The sequence below is a fragment of the Malus domestica genome, chromosome 12 (assembly GCF_042453785.1).
Source record: "Malus domestica chromosome 12, GDT2T_hap1".
Taxonomy (NCBI): Eukaryota; Viridiplantae; Streptophyta; class Magnoliopsida; order Rosales; family Rosaceae; genus Malus; species Malus domestica.
The window spans coordinates 27,399,133-27,420,180 of NC_091672.1; the positions used below are offsets into that span (position 1 = coordinate 27,399,133).

Sequence of the window (21,048 nt, forward strand, 5' to 3'; positions counted from 1 at the left end):
GGTCACGGGCAGATCCATCTTGGGGCAAGGTGGGTCTACTGACCCTCCCTCCAAACCAATTCTCAACAGAAGAGTTGGAGTTGGGTGTTGCCTTTTGAAAATTTGGGACGTCCTTAAAAGTTTCCCTCCAATTGCTTGATGGATTGCCTTTATGAGCACTGGACAGGATAGTTGCTAGTTGCATGACTTTGTATGCATTGCTATGGGCATCTTTTGATAGACTCACTAGAGATATATTGGCATTTGTCGATATGCTTGCTTAAAAGCTATTGACATCAATCGACGTGCTAGCTCGGAAGCTGTTGGCATATGTCGATAGGCGTGCGTGGAATATGACTTGGCAAATGACCTAAGGCCTACCAAGGCTCAAAAAATGCCAATTTGCATGCTATTCCATCCAAAAAAATTTGCACAGTGCCCACGCTATTCTTATTGATCTCTCCAACAATATTCCCTGAATCCGCCACTGTGGATGGTCGGTTGTTTAGTTAGAAGCAAAACCCTTAACAACAATATTGATAATGCTGTACAAGAAGAAACACAATTAGGGATCTCCCTAATTTTTATTACCGTAATTTGGCTATGATCAATGATAATCTCTCCAACTTGAACAAATAAGTACAACGTTTTGGTAACTACAGCTGCCGTGTGTAATTTGGTGTCGTATTTTCACGTGAACAAATGGTTGTAGGAAGAAATTATACAAGATCTGTACAAAATATTGATGTCAGCGCGCATCCGGTAGTTGTAAGCTGCTTGTTGAAGTTTTCGGCTTTACAACGTGTGCCAGTGTTATTTCTTCTGGGTTGGATCCTGGAATTTCCTCGCGAAATGGAACTTCGAATAATAACGATTGGTATAAGCATACCTCATCTTCCTTGCAATAGTAAACCTGCAAGACAAGCAAAGTTTGATTTAGTTCACGATTGTTGAAACAGCTCGTAGAATTCGATCTTTTTGGCAGACATGATTAGTTTGTACGCGAAAAATAAGTGATACCTTGCAATTTATTCTCCCCATTGAAGCTGAGGGAGATGCTCTCTTGAAATGAAGAGTTGCTGATCCTTCGGGACTAAGATATCCATCAACGGGCTCAATGGAAACCGCAGTTTCAGGATCAGTTTCAACGCTAAACTTACTGCGAGCTTCCTGCAGTTAAAATTATGCGTGACAAAAACGGAAAGCCATGCAACGCCGGAGAATTTGATAAATAGATGATAAACCAATGCAAAACAGAACTGCTAAATTGGAAGCTATAAGTATGTGTTCTTTGATATGAAGAGAAGGATGGAGACCTTTGAAAAATGATACCCTTCAGGTACTGATATTTTAATAGACAGGTTGCCCTCGCTCGATGGGCCGCCATCAACTGTAATGGTCTGCGTGTCAGCTGATGATCGCCTTCTGAGGCGTTTCAAAGACTTGGATTTTGCTACGGGAGGCTGAACCCCTTTCAGCTCCAAAGTAAGAAGTTCAGCTTCTTCCCTGTTTAAGTCTAGATATCTGATTAGACTGTTGTTTGTATCAGCTACGAAAATTCTTCCTGTAAAAATTAAGAGAAAAACTTAAACCGCAGCTTGTTACTGATAAGAAAGAATATAATGGAATCTCATATTTACAAGATTCCAATGTAATTTCGAATGATGCTGAATTTTAAGTGGCATGTGCATTTATAAAGAGGCATCACCGTTTTTTGATTCAACGATTCCTGATGGCTCTGAAAGCTGCCAGAAGATAACCGCTTATCAGCAAAATGAATCAATAAGGTGAACCTACTCCCTATTTTCTAGGATAATTTAACTTCCTGGAAGAATATACGTGCTAAATTTCTATACAGCGCATTTTTTACTAACATCTGCACCGTTACCATCCAAAAGAATTCGTTAAATGAAAACCAACATAATTTCGAACCTGAGCTTCTAGAGATGTTCCGTCCTTGAAGCCAGCTTTTCCTGTCCCTGCTACGGTACTCACTCTTTTAGCAGCTGGATCTAGTTTCTTTATCTGGAGTTTGGAAAGAGATAAGTTAATATTTGAACCAAAACTGCTACAAGCTATCACAAAATCTCTCAAGATGAACTTTACGTAAAAATCAAATTGATGCTTTCGACTCAAAAGCACATGTTACATCTCAGAATGGTTACTGTCGGTCATGATCTAACTACCTTGTGATTGTAACTATCTGCTATATAAACTTCACCATTCTTTGCACATAAGACTCCTAGGGGGTGTTGAAGAAGTACTTCAGACCCTATTCCATCGTGGTCACCAAACTGTACAGAATTACGTCATAAGAATATTATACGAATGTGGATGCAGTGGATGAAGAAGGGAAAAACCATTAGCTAAGATCACCTTAAACAAATTTTCCGCAAAATATGGATCACCACCAGCTAGCAATTTCGACCCTCCTGTTTTTAAATCAAGTGCCCTAATGGAGCTACTCTCACTATCAGCAATATATAGCTCCCTGAGATCTACAACCCAAAAAAGAGTTTAGAATCTGCGAAAGGCCGTATAATTTCCTTATATGATGTCAAAAGAAATGAACTGTGGCATAATATTGCAACACATTACCAAGAGATAATGAAATTCCAGAAGGCTGTGCGAACGATGTGCTTGAAGAGCTATGCGAATCACAAAAAAATACAAATAAGAATGAGTGTGTCAAGTCTGTAAGTACTACTATCGGATAAAGGTTCATTATGTCATTGAGCTTCTTCACTTTATCTATTACCTTGATCCATTCAAGTTTCTTTCGTAACCATCACCACTAAATGATCTAGTAGCTCCATCATCTGTACTGTGTTCCCAGATTTGATGTGAGCCAGCCATGGCAATATAAACTTTCTCATTGACTGGATGAAAGCACACGTCCCATGGTGAGTTGAGGAGCTGAAAGAATGTAGCTACAAATTTATTAACAGAGTATCGATGTTAAACCAAGATTCATGGTCCAGTTTAGCTGGTAATCTTGCCTGAGTACTTCCTTTCCCTCCCCCTTGGTAGTCAGAGCCTTTGGTTCCATTTCCAGCAAGAGTACGGACTGTCTCATTAACAAAATCAATCTCCCTACAATAACAGAAGCTAGATTATGACATGATCACTCATAGAATGTCAAAATAATTATAATTTAATGTCGTATGGTAGAAGGGGGGATCAAGCTGGTGAAACAAAACTAGAAATAGTAAAATGAACAAGGGGCCACCATGTACCTCAAAGCATGGTTTTCAGTATCTGCAACATAGAGGAGGTTTTTCCTTGGGTTGTAGGCTAGGCCCTAGTAAAGCACATGACCAAAGGTTATGTGCAACAGCCAATATTCAACATGAAACTTGAGATGAAACAACTCAGAATGCAAGCATGACATGCTCCTAAAGACAGTTTATTTTCTGACCTGAGGCCGATTGAAGGTGGCATCATCGAATGAACCATCACGCAAACCTTCCTCTCCACTACTTCCTATTTGGACAATAAATTTTCCATCTAGGTCGGTTACCACCTGAAATCCATGCACAACAAGATGGTTAGAAAAGAATCCAATACACAATTACACATTGAATTTCTGCTAGCACAAATTAGTGGGAGAGGTCTTAAAATTATTGTCAATAGGAAAGCGAAACGGTTTGGGTACCCCCACTGAACCACAGACATGAGGTATACTCTTCAATTAGGATCTCCACTGAAGAGAACCTATGTCAAGGAGCTCAGAAGCTATATTATGTGAATTTATCAATATATTATCGTACTTTTCTTTACACACACAGAGAGAGAGAGAGAGAGAGAAAGCTTACTATGCGGTTATGATTACTGTCTGAAATGAAGAGCCTATCATTTAGAACATCAATTGCAAGCTTTCCTGGAAACTTTAGCGGGGATGTAACTAAACGAGGATCATTATCTTTCTCCAAATTTAAAGGAATCGGTGCATTGTCCAACATCTTCTTTCTGCCATAAAACAAAAGAGCTGCCTCTACCAAACAGTCAAGATCCTTCCAAAAAAAAATAAAAAGAATACGTTTTATTCATTGACCAATTACTAATGAGAAATCCATCAAATTAAGTGCGAACAGCTTGGAAATACAACAAATATGAAATAACAGTCCTGAAATGAAAGAAAAAAAAATCAAAGTTTGTTATCAGTACCTTGCGGCGACCTTCACCTGACAGTTGTGCAAGGAGCCTACCATTGGGTCCAACAATAGCAAATGTTGGCCAAGAATTGATACCTAGTTCTCGCCATAGATACATATCTCCATCATTGACAACCTGAAACAGTAAAAGGTATAAAAGATATAGCGGTGGATAGACTTCACTATGCAATTAAAGATTAAATAAACAAATTATATCAGAAGTGCAGAATGTTATTTGCCACTACTATGGTTGAGAAGCAGGAAATTCAATCAAACTCATAAATTCTGATCGACAGCATAACCCTGTCCAAAGGCGCTGACATGTTATGCATGGCAACACATTATTCAATATTCATGTTCTCCACTACACATTAAACCAAGATAATAATAGCTTCCGGCTGTAGATAGCAGTTGAAATTACTTTGGCACTTTATAAGCTGAATACATGGCCAAGCACTACCAAAGGACTCAGTCAGAGTACTAGAACACCCAAATAAAATGAGAAATTTATTTCTACATAAGTACAATTCACAAAGCATGAAGCTTACTGGGTGAGTGATGCCATAGCGCAACACTGCATTGCGAATGGCTTCTAAATCCTTCTCATTATCAAACTTTGCAGAATGGACTCCCACAACAGTGAACTGCACAAGAATGAGAACAAACATATCATCAACCCGTGAGGCAATAGTATATAATTCCACCAAGCCAGGTAAACATAATTGAACATTTTGAAATATAAGACTTAATTTATCACAACAAGCAATATGATGAAGGCAGAAGCCTGTAACATAATAAATTTGAGGCGACCGAGAATTGGGAAATTTGAAAGAGAAGGGAAAAAAATATTACCGGCATATCTTTGTATTTTTTCTCCAGAAACTCTAGATCCGGCAGTACATGCATACAGTTTATACAACAATAGGTCCAAAAATCTAGCAGAACAACTTTTCCTTTCAGATCCTGCCAAAAGTAGTTGTCAAAACTAAACCTATGCAGTAAATCTTGGTTTAACCATTTAGAAGTTCAAGCTGTATACAAATTACCCTGCTAAGCGTAATGGGAGCTGTATTCAACCAATCAAGTTTTGCCGGAAATTCTGGCACGATAGGAGCAGTTCCTCTTGCAAAGTAAAAAGACCATTCATTCAAGCAGGCTATACGTGTATTTATGTAAAGTAACAACAATGATATAGGAATATGAATATGAAGACAGCAACAAATACAAATTACATAAAAAAAAGGTTGGGCAGTGAAATCCTTATTTACCTGGTTTCCAGGTCAGATATGTAGTTCACAAATTGTTGGATTCTTTCAGATCTTGATTCACCTACAAAATAATTCACAGATGAAAAGAAATTTGTGACTTTCATTTCAGCTGTATCTAAGAATTCATAAGTATTTGGGAATAGATGGGAAAACAAAATCAAAAGAAAATTTAGCAGATAAAGGAATATACCAACACCAGAGGTGTGACATCAATACCTTCCTTCTGTTTAAGAGATGGCTGGTTAATCCCAAATATCACATTCCAAATAGCTTGAGGTGACGTATATTGCATTGCCTGTGGAGGATCTCAATAGGATGTATAAATTATGGAAGCTAGAAAATAAAGAAGAGGAAAAGATTAAGAATCTAAGATGTCATCTATTAATGTTAATGGTCACTTGAAAATTACTCTCGTCAAGAATTCTCCTCTTTTGAGTTATACCTTCCAGTTTGAGATGGCGAAGGCAAGACAAGACAAAGAAATCCCCAAGCTTCCATATCTCACTATATCTCGCCGAAGAACCCTGCAACCTGTTCATAAATTATTCTGTCGCCTCAAGCTAAGGGGGTGCAATATGCTGTCTGTTTAATCGAAAAATGCAACTGTGTGAAAATTATTCTCATGTTAACAGGTTACACAGCCCAATAACACATGACACACAGATGTGTAAAATAAAATTGGCACAAACATGCCTTAGGCTGTTTCTAGAAGATTGATTGTTGGGTAAAATGTAAAGTTTGATAACTTTGATTAATAGGTTGAAATATACACAATAAAAAAATAGATGCTGCAAAAAAAGAAATAGGTTATTTAATCAAAACAGTACTTCAAATGTTGTAATTAGAGAGTCCTTCTTACCTTCCATCTGAGAAAACCCCACCATTGGAAGCACCAGTTTTCTGTATTAACTCAGAATTTATTTCTGTGACCTTTTCTGTTGTGTTTTGAGATGACATATAAGAAACTTGAGGTCCCTGAATCGTCCCATCTGCAGTGGCGTATCAACATAAGACCTTATGTTCCAGAAGATATAAAAAGTGAAAGATTAGTCTGCACACAAAAATGCTAGGAGAATGGCGTTATAAGCTTATGAGATACTGTCTTAATGGAACAAGAAACCAGACTATAGATTATTTAGATCAAAAGGGTGCATTGAAAATAATTGAGAAGGAGTTTCAATACAGAGGATGCTGCTCACAAGAAAATAGGTCTTATAATATTCCTTAAAAATTGGCACTAGTGTAGCTTTAATATTCTACATTCTTGATGGTACAAAAGGCATTTGAATCATATTCTCAAAACTACATACTATAGCCAGAGCCACCACCGAGAATATCATCAAGGGAAATATTTCCTATTTCTTTTCGGATTAGGGATGGACCAGCAGCCTTCAGCTCCGCCTCTGATAAAGTAGTTTTGACTGCTATGCATCTACAAGTGGCAGAACAAGATTAGCAGTTTGCAAAACTATAATCTGTAGTTCTAAGTATTCAAAAATTAAAACAAATGATTAGTGTAATTGGCACAGGAATAAAAAGAACAGATCCGACTTCATGTGCTGATTCACGTGATTCATTCCCCACAATATATATATATATATATATATATATATATATATATATATATATATTGGATAAAATATGAAACTTTTGCAATTTTACTTCATTTTGGCAGCTTTGGCGGCCTGCACTCCAGCTAATGCATCTTCAATAACAATACACTGCCAAGACATAGGCAGGCATATAACACCATAAGAACATGGAAATGGAAATCGAAACAACCAAACTGAAACACCATAAGAACATGAAAATGACATCTTCAAATTTCTCCTATTTTGCTCAAAAGAAATCTTCTTTTAAAGAAAATGGCAGAATCTTCTGAACCTCACTAGTCGGGACATCCAAGATTTTGGATGCAGCCAAGAAGATATCAGGAGCAGGTTTCAGTTTCTCAAAAGCATCTGCTGACACAATAGCATCAAACCTGAAAAAAAGGACAACAAAATAAATGGAGTGACAAAAATCAGTGATCTACAAAAATGAAAATTGTATATGCTATCCCACAACTATAAACTTGAGAAGCACAGCATATGACCAGATGGGTTTACATTGACAACGGTAGATTTGCAGCAGCTAGGTTTGCATTAACCTTGATTCGATCAGCACTAGATGCAACAGCAACTTTAAGGCCTTTTTCTTTACACTGTTTTATAGCAGAGAATACCATCAAGAATCACTAAATGAAGTAGCAGAACTGTAATATCTTTTCAGTTATGCGTAGTGTCCTCAATACCTGAGTAATAAGTTCAAGGGCACCTGGAAATCCTATTCCAGAATTTGGTTTTGCATACTACAAGAAATAGAACATTTCGTCGCGGTTATTGCAACTTAAATGATTCAAAATTAGTGTTATAAGAAGATAGACTCTAACAAGAATCATTAACCTTATCCAAATATATCTCAAAGAACCTCTTCTTCGCTGCCTCAGGATCGAATCCCTTTACCCCCTTAACGGAAGCAACACCTCCTAAGAAGTTCGCTTCTCCTAGTACATTGATGCAAAACGGAAACCAACTTTAGGAAAAAGAATATCTTTTTCACAACAAAAATGCACATCGATTTTGTTCCAATTAACTCACACAATAGTTAAATAACAACAGGGATCTTAACATCTCCTTAGAAGCGCTGGACGAAATTTGGTTTATGTATTCAAACTGAGTACGAGATAACTTAAATAATTTTAAAATTCCAAATTTGAGGGGAGAATCTACTGTACTTTCGATTACAGATTATTCAACTTGCAACTACAAAATTCACAACCACAATTCTTTGGTTTTCTTTGCAATTTTACCATCCCAAAGTCAAATGTACAAAACAAACACTGTAAGAAATACTTCATGTCAAGAATCCATAGCAGTAAGAAAGAAATATTGAATTTTTACCAGTTCCCATGAATGGCACAAAGTCCTCCACCGTGACCTGCACCCCCATCTCGGCGAAAACGTCGACTGCGGCCAATCGAGACGGCTCTTCGCTGTCGCAGAGAACTCCATCCATGTCAAACAGCACAGCAGACACTTTCCCCCACTCACTTCCCGATGATTCTTGCACATTTTTCTCCTCCACTTTCACACCAGCTTTCACAACCATTTTCTTCGAGAAGTCGAACCGTTTCGGCCTCCACTGGAAGAGTCGGGTCGAGACTGAAATGGGTTTGAATCCTTTCGAGCTGCCGTATAAAGAGCAGAGCTTGGTGGGCTGTGAGAGAGAAGTGGGTGGCGATAGTAGTTTCATGGCCATGGAGGTTTTTGAGTTGAGAGCTCACAGCCAACTGTTCTGTTTGCGTGTGGCGGGGAAGGGGATTTTGTTATGTATTGTAGCATTATGACGCGAATGCCCTTGGTTTTGCATAACTGTACGTGGGAATAAGTATGGGTTTCTGGTCATTTTCCATGGTGATTTAAAGGGATGTCCGACGAGATCGAAATTGTTTTTAGTGGTGGAGAAATTGGATCACATTCAATTTATTATCCACTTCTTCAAGTATCCCCTCATTCACATCTTCGATTTTCTTTTTCTAAAAAAAATAAAAAAATCAATTAAAACGAGAAACTTTGCGAACACTTAATATGGTTACAATCAAATAAAAGAGCAGTTGTAGCGTGCGAAGATAAGCTTACATTAGTTATGACATCAACAACAAAGTTCACTTTCCAATAAATATTCTTATAGGTTAATGTATCTGTAACAAAATTAGCTTCAAGAAAAATATGGCAAAAGAAAAGGTACTGAAATGTGCAAGTTAATCTTTAGATGTTGTGAATAACGTTTGGCGGATTCACAATTAATAGCATCGATAAGAATCTAGGAGTCTCATTCCATCTTCAAGTTCAATTATCCTTTGGACAGAGCAACTTGGGAAGAGGGGTCATGTTATTATCAAACTTTTACATTTTTAACAAGCTACTTTAATAAAATAAAAAAATAAAAATTGAATTTCGAAATAATGAAGTGGTTTTTGACGGGAATCCGTTGTTTGATCTTTGAGCAAAGTAAAGGATGACAAGTTAAACCTAGTAGCGTGAGCTTATGATTAAGTAGGGCATTAAAGTACTCCGTAGCAGTAAAATCAGAGCCAGTTGGGTAAAGGTACTTGAAATCTATTTGCAAACGCCCTATGTTACTTGGGTCAGTAGATCACCCCAATCTCTACGTTTGGGTAGCGAACCAACAAAGGATGGCAAGGAAATCCAAATTTTGAGTTGAAATGTTCATTGAAATCAGCGTAGGAAAAGGCTTTAGGCTTCAACCGATCTTTAATCTCTTGTGTATACATATATTTGCTTTGATCATGAGCCGTAAGACCTCAGTTACCAAAAATCCTTACATGAACACCTTCCATTTCTAAAATGATGATACCGCATCCGGTCCCTAACGATCACATCCCTTTCGTATACTTTTGAGAAGATCTTTACTGCAGAATGGCAATCCTCACAGATCCTCAAGTTCTTCGTGACGCGAATGGCTGTTCCGGGTTTTGTGTTGAGGACTCCGAAAGCAATGGCAAGCTTTTCACTGTGGTACTGCAGTGCAGTTTCCTTCTCCTCCTCTGCAATGTCAAACAAGACTTGTGAGCTACTCGGCGAATAACCCTCCGTCTGCAGCTTCTCTATGATCCTTTCCAGCGTCGAATAGACCTCCTTAGTACTCGGGTGTGATCCGTCTCCCACTTTGAATTCATGAACAATGCCACCAATGTCGACCATGCTAATCCCTCGACTCGTCTTAACCCCTCTCTCCTTCATCAAAGCTCTTACTTTTGCAGCATCATCAAACCTGCCTGCCTTCGCGTAAATGTTCGATAACAACGTGTAGCGACCGCTGTTTTGAGGCTCCAATTCGAGCAAAATCTTTCCTACTCTCTCTCCCATTTCGACATTTCCATGTATCCTGCAAGCGCCTAATAACGCCCCCCAAACTGCTGCATTGGGTTCGATTGGCATCAAGTTTATGAGCTGCTCTGCCTCTTCCAATTTCCCTGCCCTTCCAAACATATCAACCACACACCCGTAGTGCTCCACCTCAGGCTCAATGCCATAAAATCTCTTCATAGAACTGAAGATTTCAAGACCTTTCTCGACAAAACCCGAATGAGCACAAGCATTTAAGGCATTCAAAAATGTAATTCCATTTGGTTCCAACTTACGCATCTGCATCTTGGCGAAAAGCTCAATTGCATCCTCTGCTCGCCCGTGCATAGCAAGCGCTCCAATCATGGCATTCCATGTCGAAATCTCTTTCTGTTTGACATTTTCAAACACCTCCCACGCCATGTCAATCCGCCCGCATTTTGCATACATGTCAAGCAAAGCAGTCCCAAGAACCGCATCCAGTTGAATATTGTTCTTCTTGATGTGAGCATGAATCCATTTTCCTTGATCAAGTGCTCCCACATTAGCACAAGCAGATAGCACACTTGACAACACGAATTTTTTCGGACTAATTAAGTTCTCCTTTTGCATATCATTGAATATTTCCAATGCCTCCTTGTGAAACCCTCCTTGTATGTAGCCATCAATCATAGCACTCCAAGATATCTCGTCCCTTTCGCTCATGCCGTCAAACAACTCCCTCGCCTCTTCAATCCTGCCACACCTAGCAAGACCACTCACCATTGCATTCCAAGAACCGATGTTTTTACTCGGCATATGCTTATAAAACAGTTCTTTAGCTGCCTCCACATCTCCACATTTCATGTAACCATCTATCATCGCGTTCCAACAAACAACATCGTTCGCTTCCCCACCCTCATCGAGCATTATCCTTGCCTCCTCCACGAGCCCAAAAGACGCGTACATTTGAATCCCAGCGCTCCTTATGTGCCCATCTTCACCAAACTGATTTTTAACAACATGCGCGTGGATTTGCAGGCCTTCCTCCACCGCTTGAGCCAACGTGCAGGCTTTGAACAACATGGAATACGTGAACTTATTAGGCCTGGCATTCATATCCACCATCTTACAATAATATGACACACAACTGAATGCCTCATTGTGCTCTAGGCACCCTTTGATCACAATATTCCACACAAACACATTCGGCCTCCACACGCAATCGAAGACCTTCAACGCAAGCCCGAAGTTGTTGCTTGCGTAGCATTTCACGACAGCCCCCGCCACGTAATGGTCTTGGAAGTGGCCTGACCTCAGGGCAACACCATGAGCTTGCTTGAGACGTTGCAGCGAAGTTGCGCATTTCGTGTTTACGATGTGTAAGATTGTTTTCTGGGAGAGCTTGGGGGTGGGAGATTTGATATCTTCTGTGGATTCATTTGGTTTGATGTTGTGAGGAAGATTTGTGGTGCTGGATGTGCTCATCTTTTTGCTCTCATAGGCTGTGCTATCCAGTGTCTTGGCTAGTAGGTGCGGATTGCAGAATGCAGAGTCTTGCTGCGGATAATGTCGTGTCGTTTTGTATCTTTTCTTTTTTGAAGATACGACATGTCGTATTATTACAAGTGACAAAGGTGACAAAACTTTCCAAATCTCTTAGGAATTTGCTAGGGTTTGTTTGTATGCAAGAAATAAAAAAATTTGAAACGTGGTAAAAACAAAAAGAGAAATGTGTTTACCTTCGCAGAAGAGAGGTAGTTCTTCCCTGTTCTGTTATGGTGATGGTGGTTAACTAAATTACTAGGGCTAGTAGGAAACCGGTCGTCTCTCTGTCTATATAAATAGTGTGACAATGAATTGTACTAAAATTTCGATGTCCTAAATTAAACGTAGTCTATTCAAGTTAGAGATCGTAGTTCAGAGATTGTTCTGAAGTTTCTTTACACCAAAGGAAGGGCCTGAGGATACATTTTCGGACCCCGTTTGCAGCTGCCTCACCACCAAAAATATAAAAACTGCCACATTTCCATCAGGGGATCATATTTACAAAATAAACAAGACAAGACCTACTAGGTTATAATTGATGATGACATACAGCATCCGCCCTTCACCGGAATATAAAGCGTCTTCGACTTCAAAGGCAACCCCCGACGGAAACTCTAGACTTCCTTCGTTTGCTTAGTGAACCACATTATCTTCTGGTTAGTTAAGTGGCAGTCCCTATTGAGCGAAGGCTTTTTCTCCCTCTCTGCATTTTGCATGCCCTGGTTTTCCTCATCAGCAGTCACTTCTTGAGCCAGTCGTTTTCCGTTAACCTTCTTACTTGCCTCAATGTATGGCTGCACGGAAAACAAATAAACAAGCGTATAAACATTCGGAGGGAAGACATCGATTTAAGAAAGAATTATCAACAATCAACTTGTATTCTAAAATTCATGCCACTTAAAATTCCCGATGCTTGGTAAATTCTTGATTGTCCGCTAATTGGAAATGGTATTTCAACGCTCTATGTCATGTGTGGAAGTAGTTTAATGCAAAAATTTGAGATTCATGAACCTATCGTTATAGATACTGACTTCATAGTTTGAAAGCTTCAATAATTAACTAAATTAAACATGGACCGTGTACAAGTTGAGTTATTCTACCAGTTTCTCAGTCTCAGAGAAGGATCTCCATGCATTGTCTGCCATGGCTCGGAAATTTTGACCCTTCAGTTTCCCTGCATCAGTACTTTTCAGCCTTTCGCATTCTTTCCTGAGGTAGATATGATAACCACTTTGTGCCCCTCGAGGAGCGCCACAACGCTTTTTCATCTCTTTTCTCTTTGAACTTAGCTGGGGGAATAGTTTCTGTTCTGAAGATGTTGAACCTAATCGAATTTGCAAAACAAGGGGCTCTGAATAAGTTGAATGAATCACGAAATAGCCTATATTTACATTCTTGTTATATCATAAACAAAAGCAATTAACACCATGACCTACTCGGTTCCTTCATAAGTTTGACAACTACTAGATGTACAATTCCAACATCTAATGTTTTAGTTTGCTGAATTTAATCTACCAAGTAAGCAACGGCGACATACCTATCAGTGTTGGTTGAAAGTCCTTTTTGGGCATCTTCTTCTCTGCAAGAGCATTTTCAAGATTCGGTAACATCTGACATGAATTATCACTGCACTGCCCTTCCATTGCTGAGCTATCCCCAATACTATAAATACCATGACCTGAAATTGTTTATCCTAATAAGAAAAATAAAGGCATACTAAAAACATATTCTAAACTTGCATTTCTCTAGAGTTGTTTAATATAAATTTGCGGTCTAGAAGGTTCGGCTAGCTTTCAGAGTAGCTTCTCTACCTAGAGTAGAAGCAGCTTTCGCATGGGGTTCCCTGTAGTAGTAAAGTTGCTCATACTGGTAAAGAAAGAGCGCGTAAAGCTTCAACAGAGGTTGAGGATCCTGCAGATTATCCCCGTCCAATTTTAAGGCGAGTGCAACTTCGCCCCATCTCTCATCAGTGGTAACCTGGAAAGCAGCCATTATAAATCTAATTGATTTCTAGTCCTGTAACTTCATTCCTTCCAAATTTAGGGTGAAATGTTGAAAACCCCTTCATCTAATAAATGATTCCGTAACTGCATAATAACACAATGCTAAGCACTTCAACAGTTCATGTTCTCTTCTAAACCACCAAGAGATTCTAATTTCAAACCGGATCAATCCCAACTGTGTAAGTTCACAACTTCAGATAAACAATATACCATGACTCAAAATCAACACAATCAAAGTAACCAAATTATTAGTCCCGAACTCGAACGATACAAGTAACAAAATTATTTACATGTTCATGGACTCTTTCACTAAAGAATAAACTTAGAGGCAGAAAATGTGATTACAAACCTGAATAAACCCTCCTCTTGCAGTAACTTCTTTGTAAAACAGATGCAAGTCCAATGTTGATTGTCTGAGATCAAAACTGCACATAGCAAGAAAGATATATACATATAAGCTGCCTATATATCCTACATGCAACTTCTGATTTTTGAATTACAAGGTTTCACTTTGCTGTTTTTTTTTTTCTTTTTTTTTTTGACCTTTCCCACGAGTTTATCCAAACCAAACAAAGCCTATATGATATGAACAAAACCCATCACAAGAATCATTGTTTTCTGACACATTTCGAAATCAAAGAGGGAGAAAAACAGAGAAACAATGAAACCCCAGAAGCCAAAAAGCCTCAACATCAGAGAAAACTCACAGGAGGTTCAGCCCAGATGAGTTATGCAACTTGTTGAGTCTCTGATAGAAGCTTTCACTTCCAGAGTTCTCCAGCAAGCTCTTCCCATCAGCCTCAGAAATTGTCACATTGGAATCCATGTTCTGTGTCTCGCTCTCAGTCTTCATGTTTGCTCACAGAGAGAGAGAGAGAGAGAGAGAGAGAGAGAGCTCTTTCACTTCATTGACTTCACTCTGCTCCCCTTCAACATTTGTCATCCCCAAAACTAAAGCCAGATGTCTACATACACACATGTAGATTATGCGCGTGTGGATGTAAAATGGATTAATTAACTTGTGGGTTTACTGGTAACCGAGATTTGTTTTGAGTATTATCATCGTAAATTAAATGCTTACAAACTTGTTTAAAAAGGGCACTATTCATTTGATAAACAATAAACATGTAATAAATTCATGACATAAGAGAATTTCTCGTTAGCACTTAAGCCCGATTGTGATAGCCGAAATTATCGCAGAGACTGGAGCGTTTTTTATCCGAAAACTGAGTTTCATTTAGTTTTAGTTTGCAACGCTTGTCATGTTAGGGCCAACAACGATGTTTTGACGTGCCATAATGCGAGAGTTAATGTGTCATGCCATGCATTTTTCTAACACTTTGACGCTCTAACCCTAGCATTGTGGCATGCCAAAACATCGTTGTTTGCCCCAACACTAGCCTTGCTTCTAAATTATTCCGAAATAGTAGGCAAAGTGTTGGCAAAAAGCATGTAAAAAAAAAAAAGGCTCCCAAGCCTTAAATAATTTTTTTGGAAATTACTACAACATAGTAGACAATTATATATGAAGATCACTGATTGAGCTGAAAATTTACAAAGATTATTACCGATAATAACGCGTGTAAATTTTCAGCTTAAATAATGAACGTGTTCTTACCGGTAAGAACACGTGTAAATCCTTAGCTCTACTAATGAATGTGTTTTAACCGGTCACCAAAGTTTCAAAATTCGAGGGTAAGCTCTCTTTCTCGTGCATTCATCGGTTCATTACGCGGTGCATTTTCTCTGTGCCGAAACCAACTTTGTCCTTTGAAACGTTCATCAACTGTCGATCATTCTCCATGCCTCTAAGAAGCATCTTCTCTTCAGTGAAAGATTGTTTAGAAATACAATGCAAGAAAAGTAGCGTGAAACAAAAGATGATATAGCAAAATACCTTTCTTTACACTAAGGGTCTGAGGATACATTTTCGAACCCCGTTTGGCGTTTGCAGCCGGCTCACCACCAAAAATATAAAGGCTAGACTACCACACATTTCCATCCAGAGGGAACGCATTTACAAAATATACACGAAAAGACCGACAAGATTGTAACATATCTATGAAATGTTCAAGATCCACCTTCCCCGGAATATAAAGAGTTTCCGATTTCAAAAACAACCCCACCTGAATTCTTGAGCCCTTGGGTGAACCACATTACTTACTCCAGTCGATCCCTTCTAGGAGACTTTCTTGAAAATTCACTGCTTGATTTTGAACACAGGATTTTTCTGTATCAGATTGCAATGCCGCGCGGCAGTTCCCGTTGTGTGAATGTGAAGGCTTCTTCCCTCTTTCTGCATTTTGCATGCCATGGTTTTCCTCATCAGCCGTCATTTCTTGAGCCGCTCTTTTTTCATTAACCCTCTTACTTGCCTCAATATATGGCTGCAAGGAAAGCAAATAAATACATACCGACATTCAGAGGAAGGATGTTAGTTGCAGAAAGAGAGGAATAATCAGCCTGTATTTTCTAAGTCATGCCGCTTAACATTGTCCACTTGATAAATTACTGATCGTCCTTGAAGCACGGTAAAAAAAAGGTCGTACCCAGTGCACAAGGCTATTAGGAAAAAATTATTTTTATAAGTTCAACACTATCCGTCGTATGAGAGGATTAGTTTAATATAAAAATTTGGGAATCAAATGCATAAGTTCTTGTTAACTTTGCTTCCAGACTCGGTTTAAGCAAATAAACTTTCCAATTATATTGGATCCGAACATAACGAGAGCGTATAAGATACTGATTTCACAGTTTGAAAGCTTTAAGGGAATGGGGCTGATTGATTTAAAATACCATACCACAAAGCATGTAAAAACGAATGCAACAAAATGGCTAAACATTAACGGAGACTATGTACAAGTTGAGTAATTCTACCTGTTTCTCACTCTCAGAGAGGCACCTCCATGCCTTGACGGCCAAGTCTAAGATCCTTTGACCCTTAAGTTGCTCTGAAGCAGAATTTTTCAACCGCTCGCATTCTTTCCTGAGGAAGATAGTATAAGCACTTTGTGTCCCTCGTGGAAAACCACGACGTCTTTTCATCTCTTTCTTCTGTGAGTGCAGCTGGGGGAACTGCTTCTGTTCTGCAGATGTAGAACCTAATCAAATTCCAACATGTAATTTTTAGTTTTCTGATTCACAATTTTTGTATCACAAAGAAAACAATCGGTCCCACAACCTCCTCTGTTCCTTCAGAAGTTTTGATAACCACTAAATGTACAACTGAAACATGTAAGGTTTCAGTTTGCGGAATTCAATCAACCAAGTAAGCAACGGCGACATACCTATCAATGTTGGTTGCCAATTCATCTCCTTCGCCACCTTCTTCTCCACAAGAGCATTTTCAAGATTCAGTAACATCTGGGATGAATTGTCCCTACACTTCCTTTCAATTGCTGAGACATCCCCAGTATTATAAAAAGCATGACCTGTGACATATTATCCTAATCAGAAAAATAAAGGCAATAAAAACATATAGAAAACATGCATTTCTCTTGATCTTGTCTGATATAAAAATAGGCTCGAGAACGATTGGCTAGCTTTCGGAGTACTCTACCTAGAGTAAAAGCAGCTTTCACATGAGGTTCCCTGTAGTAGTAAAGTTTTTCATACTGGTAGAGAATGTGTACATAAAGGTTTAAGAGAGGTTGAGGATCCTGCAGATTGTCCCCATCCAATTTTAAGGCGAGTGCAACTTCGCCCCATCTCTCATCAGCGGTAACCTGGAAAGTAACCGTTATATGTCTAATTAATATCTTGTCCTGCAACTTCATCCCTTCAAATTTTAAGGTGAAAAGTTGGAAAATACTTCATCTAATAAATGATTTGTAACTGTGAACGCGCTGTTAAGCACTTCAACAATCTCTCCTAAACCACCAAGACATTCTAATTTCAAACTAGATAATCCCGATTGTGCAAGTTCAGAACTTCAGAAAATTTATCATTCCATGACTCAAAATCAACACAACCAAAGTAACCAAATGAATTATTAGTCCCTTTTGGAACATCGATACAACTAACAAAATGATTAACATGGTTATCGTCTAATCGACTTCGTTTTCACTACATAAACAAGAAAGAATCATCAATGATTGGAAACAAACTACCTGAATAAACCCTCCTCTTGCAGTAACTTCTTTGTAACACAAATGCAAGTCCAGCATGGATTGTCTGAGATCAAAACTGCACAATGCAAGAAAGACACCGATTTTCACATACAAACACACCAATCAGAGATCGCCAACTGGGAACAGGTTAAAATATCTGTACCAGTATTTACCATTCCAATCACATAAGTTTCTCAAATACCAAACATTGCATGCATGCATGTATACATACATACATATACATATATGTGCTTGTGTGTGTGCGAACAAAACCCATCATAAAAATCCTTGCTTGAACCCACTTGAGCAAATAATATAAGAAAAACAGAGAAAAAAAAAAGAAAACCTATAAGTCTCTGACTAGCCTTTGTATCAAAAATTAAGCCCCAAAATTCAAAAATTAGCAAAACTCACACAAGGTTGATCCCAGATGAGTTATGCAGCTTAATAAGTCTCTGATAGAAGCTCTCAATCTCCGAGTTCTCCAGCAAGCTCTTCCCATCAGACTCAGAAACTGTCACATTGGAATTCATGTTTTGTTTCTCGCTCTCAGTAGTTTCCATGTTCAGAGACAGAGGAGAGAGAGTTTTGCTTGAATGGCTTCACTCCACTCCGCTTCTACATTTGTAATCCCGAAAAGAGAAGCCAGATGTCGACATATAGACATGCAGATTATGCGCATGTTGCTGCTAAATGGATTAACTTGTGTGTTTACACGTATCCTCCCACTACTACTGTGGTTACCAAGGCCTTTTCTATCTCAAACTAGGAGGAGGATTGTCTGCCCTCCTAGTTTCAATGCTCTTCCATGCCCTCCTGTTTTGTGTGGTCACGGTTAAGCCACATTATTATTTTATATTATTTTTTTATAGATATAATAAGACAAAAATAAATAGTAATATAAAATATTAACGTGGCTTAACCGTGACCACACAATCAGGAGGGCATGGAAGGGCACTGAAACTAGGAGGGCAGACAATCCTCCTCCCTCAAACTAACCTTTGTTTCACTTATGCTAACAATATTCTTTTAAAAGTGGGATTCGAATTTTCCAGCTATTTATATTTTTTATATTATATTTTATAATATTATTATGAGAATTAACAATATACTGTGAAGTAGCAGAAAAATCTATCTTTAAGAAAATTTCCTTAACATTTCTCTTCCAATTAATTATGTGTACCTCAATTATGAGCCACAACTTTTCGAGTGAATAAATATTATCTGTAACAAGAACACTAGTTACATCGTGTACGATTAAATATGTAACAATATTTTTATATGGTTCATACATGTAAATTAATGGCCTCAATTGTTAGGCACAAGAAACTTTTTAGTGTGTTAGAAATATGAACTAGTAAATTAAGTGTCGTAATATTAACTACTTGAAAATTAAGTAATATGCCAATAATACGAGCTGATAAACTAAATAGTTAAATTTTTTTCAATATGTAACTATTTGTATTATAATATTTAATGTGTCGAAAATAAAAACGGGCACACTTCAAAGATTTATCATCGGGGGTAGAGAGTGACTGCAGACCGTGTAATACATTATACATCTACCAAAGCAGCTTTCCATCGTCCTCCATCTAAACGAAACAAAAATTCATGCAGTTACCAACAAGTTCCTTTTTACAAAACCCAAGAGGCACTAATCACGAGTGAAATGAATAAAAAAGTGAATGTGGACGCAACCAAAAGATACTCATCCAGTTACCAAAAAGTCCCGTACGCTTAAATAATAAATAAAGTAATGAAAAATGTTTGAAAATTTTGAATTTTAAAGATAAGGACTAAATAAAAGGTAAAAAGAATAGTATCATGTTTGACTTTTTAGTGTAAAAATATAATTTTTCGTTAAAATAAACAGTATCACGAGTTTTTCGTTAAAACTCCCTTAAATAATTCATATGCTCGTACTTTGTGTTTTGATTATCCAAACTAAGAAGATTTAACAAAATAACAAGCAGCTAGCTTAGGCCATCTCCAACCGAGGGCTGGCTAGAGGGCTCGTTTGAGCCCTCTGGCCCTCCAAGATTCCCCAAGATATTAATATTTTAATGAACAGTACAGGGCCATATTTGCCTCCATCTCCAACCTAGGGTCAGAGGGCCAAAGGGCTCGTTTTAGCCCTGTCACAAAAAACCGTCTCCAACCGAGGGCCAAAGGGCCATAGGGCCAAACATAATTTATTATTTAAAAACTACAATTTAATGTTGTATAAATGGCCTAGGAAGTTATACGAAAAAAATAGAATTGAAAAAAAATATAAAACAAATTTTGTGAAATAGAAGTTATAGGAAAAAAAATATGAAAAAAAATTTGATTCATATGAAAAGGAAAAAAAAAAAAGGAAAAAAAGAAGTTTAAATTCATTAAAAAAAAAAAGTTTAAATTCATTAAAAAAAAAAAAAAAAAAGAGAGGCCTAATAATCCAACGGCTACTAGCCGTTACATTAAAAAACATTTCAAACTATTAGTGTCGGTTATAACCGACACTAATAGTAGAACTATTTAAAAAAAAAAAGCTCTTTAATGCTGTCGGTTTTAACCGACAGCAATAGGAAACATTAAAAAAAAAAAAAGCCAGCCCTCCAGCCCTCTCTGATCCCGTGGGGCCCTTCCAGATTCCAGAGCCCTCTGGCCTAGCCCTCGGTTGAAGATGGCCTTATGTGTATGGCAGTAAAACCACATCCCTTCAGTTTCAGCACAGTAGCACCGCACAAGGAACTTCGAAAATAAAACTGAAAAATCTCAACTAACACAAAGTGTGAGGATTATTAACTATTAACTAATCCAATTTTTATTAGGTTAACTAGATGCATGAGAGTAAGAAATCACCAGAATGCACCAGCAATCTATAACAAATTCATAAACCCAAAACAAAAACACCAACGTTCACCAAAAAATTAATGAAAAATTAATGAAAATGACTTAAAAACTTTAAGTTTTAACGATAAAAATAAAATAAAAGGTAAAATAAATAGTACCAATATTTACTTTTTAGTATAAAAATGTGGTTTTTCGTTAAAGTGAACAGTACAGGAAGTTTTTTGTTAAAATGAACAAGCAACTACAAATCAACGAACACAGAC

General features: G+C 38.0%; 4 protein-coding genes across 4 annotated transcripts; all 4 read right to left on the reverse strand.

Moving 5' to 3' along the window:
• Nucleotides 1-536: 536 nt before the first annotated feature.
• LOC103450849 (protein SUPPRESSOR OF QUENCHING 1, chloroplastic) lies at nt 537-8,890 on the reverse strand. Its single transcript, XM_008390248.4, has 28 exons — nt 8,344-8,890; nt 7,846-7,946; nt 7,695-7,751; nt 7,510-7,604; nt 7,286-7,385; nt 7,064-7,122; nt 6,712-6,833; nt 6,261-6,390; nt 5,844-5,925; nt 5,618-5,696; nt 5,402-5,462; nt 5,180-5,255; nt 4,986-5,096; nt 4,682-4,777; nt 4,147-4,269; nt 3,795-3,992; nt 3,398-3,502; nt 3,216-3,280; nt 2,979-3,072; nt 2,738-2,895; nt 2,578-2,627; nt 2,356-2,477; nt 2,166-2,273; nt 1,912-2,004; nt 1,688-1,724; nt 1,296-1,543; nt 1,000-1,149; nt 537-892 (listed from the first exon to the last, which is right to left on the reverse strand). Exons 1-28 carry the CDS (start codon nt 8,699-8,701, stop codon nt 728-730), a joined length of 3,243 nt encoding a protein of 1,080 aa, XP_008388470.2. The 5' UTR covers nt 8,702-8,890; the 3' UTR covers nt 537-727.
• A 766-nt stretch (nt 8,891-9,656) lies between these two features.
• Nucleotides 9,657-11,839, reverse strand: LOC103450848 (pentatricopeptide repeat-containing protein At5g66520-like). Its single transcript, XM_008390247.4, has one exon. The coding sequence runs from the start codon at nt 11,776-11,778 to the stop codon at nt 9,772-9,774; it is 2,007 nt and encodes a 668-aa protein (XP_008388469.2). The 5' UTR covers nt 11,779-11,839; the 3' UTR covers nt 9,657-9,771.
• A 311-nt stretch (nt 11,840-12,150) lies between these two features.
• Nucleotides 12,151-14,827, reverse strand: LOC103450846 (putative high mobility group B protein 11). The gene is made up of 6 exons (XM_008390246.4): nt 14,549-14,827; nt 14,191-14,266; nt 13,650-13,815; nt 13,376-13,516; nt 12,939-13,162; nt 12,151-12,632 (listed from the first exon to the last, which is right to left on the reverse strand). The coding sequence occupies exons 1-6, from the start codon at nt 14,692-14,694 to the stop codon at nt 12,453-12,455; spliced, it is 933 nt and encodes a 310-aa protein (XP_008388468.2). The 5' UTR covers nt 14,695-14,827; the 3' UTR covers nt 12,151-12,452.
• Nucleotides 14,828-15,705: 878 nt separating this feature from the next.
• On the reverse strand, nt 15,706-18,578 carry LOC103451284 (putative high mobility group B protein 11). The gene is made up of 6 exons (XM_008390705.4): nt 18,365-18,578; nt 17,951-18,026; nt 17,401-17,566; nt 17,129-17,272; nt 16,719-16,942; nt 15,706-16,228 (listed from the first exon to the last, which is right to left on the reverse strand). Exons 1-6 carry the CDS (start codon nt 18,511-18,513, stop codon nt 15,998-16,000), a joined length of 990 nt encoding a protein of 329 aa, XP_008388927.3. The 5' UTR covers nt 18,514-18,578; the 3' UTR covers nt 15,706-15,997.
• Nucleotides 18,579-21,048: the final 2,470 nt, after the last annotated feature.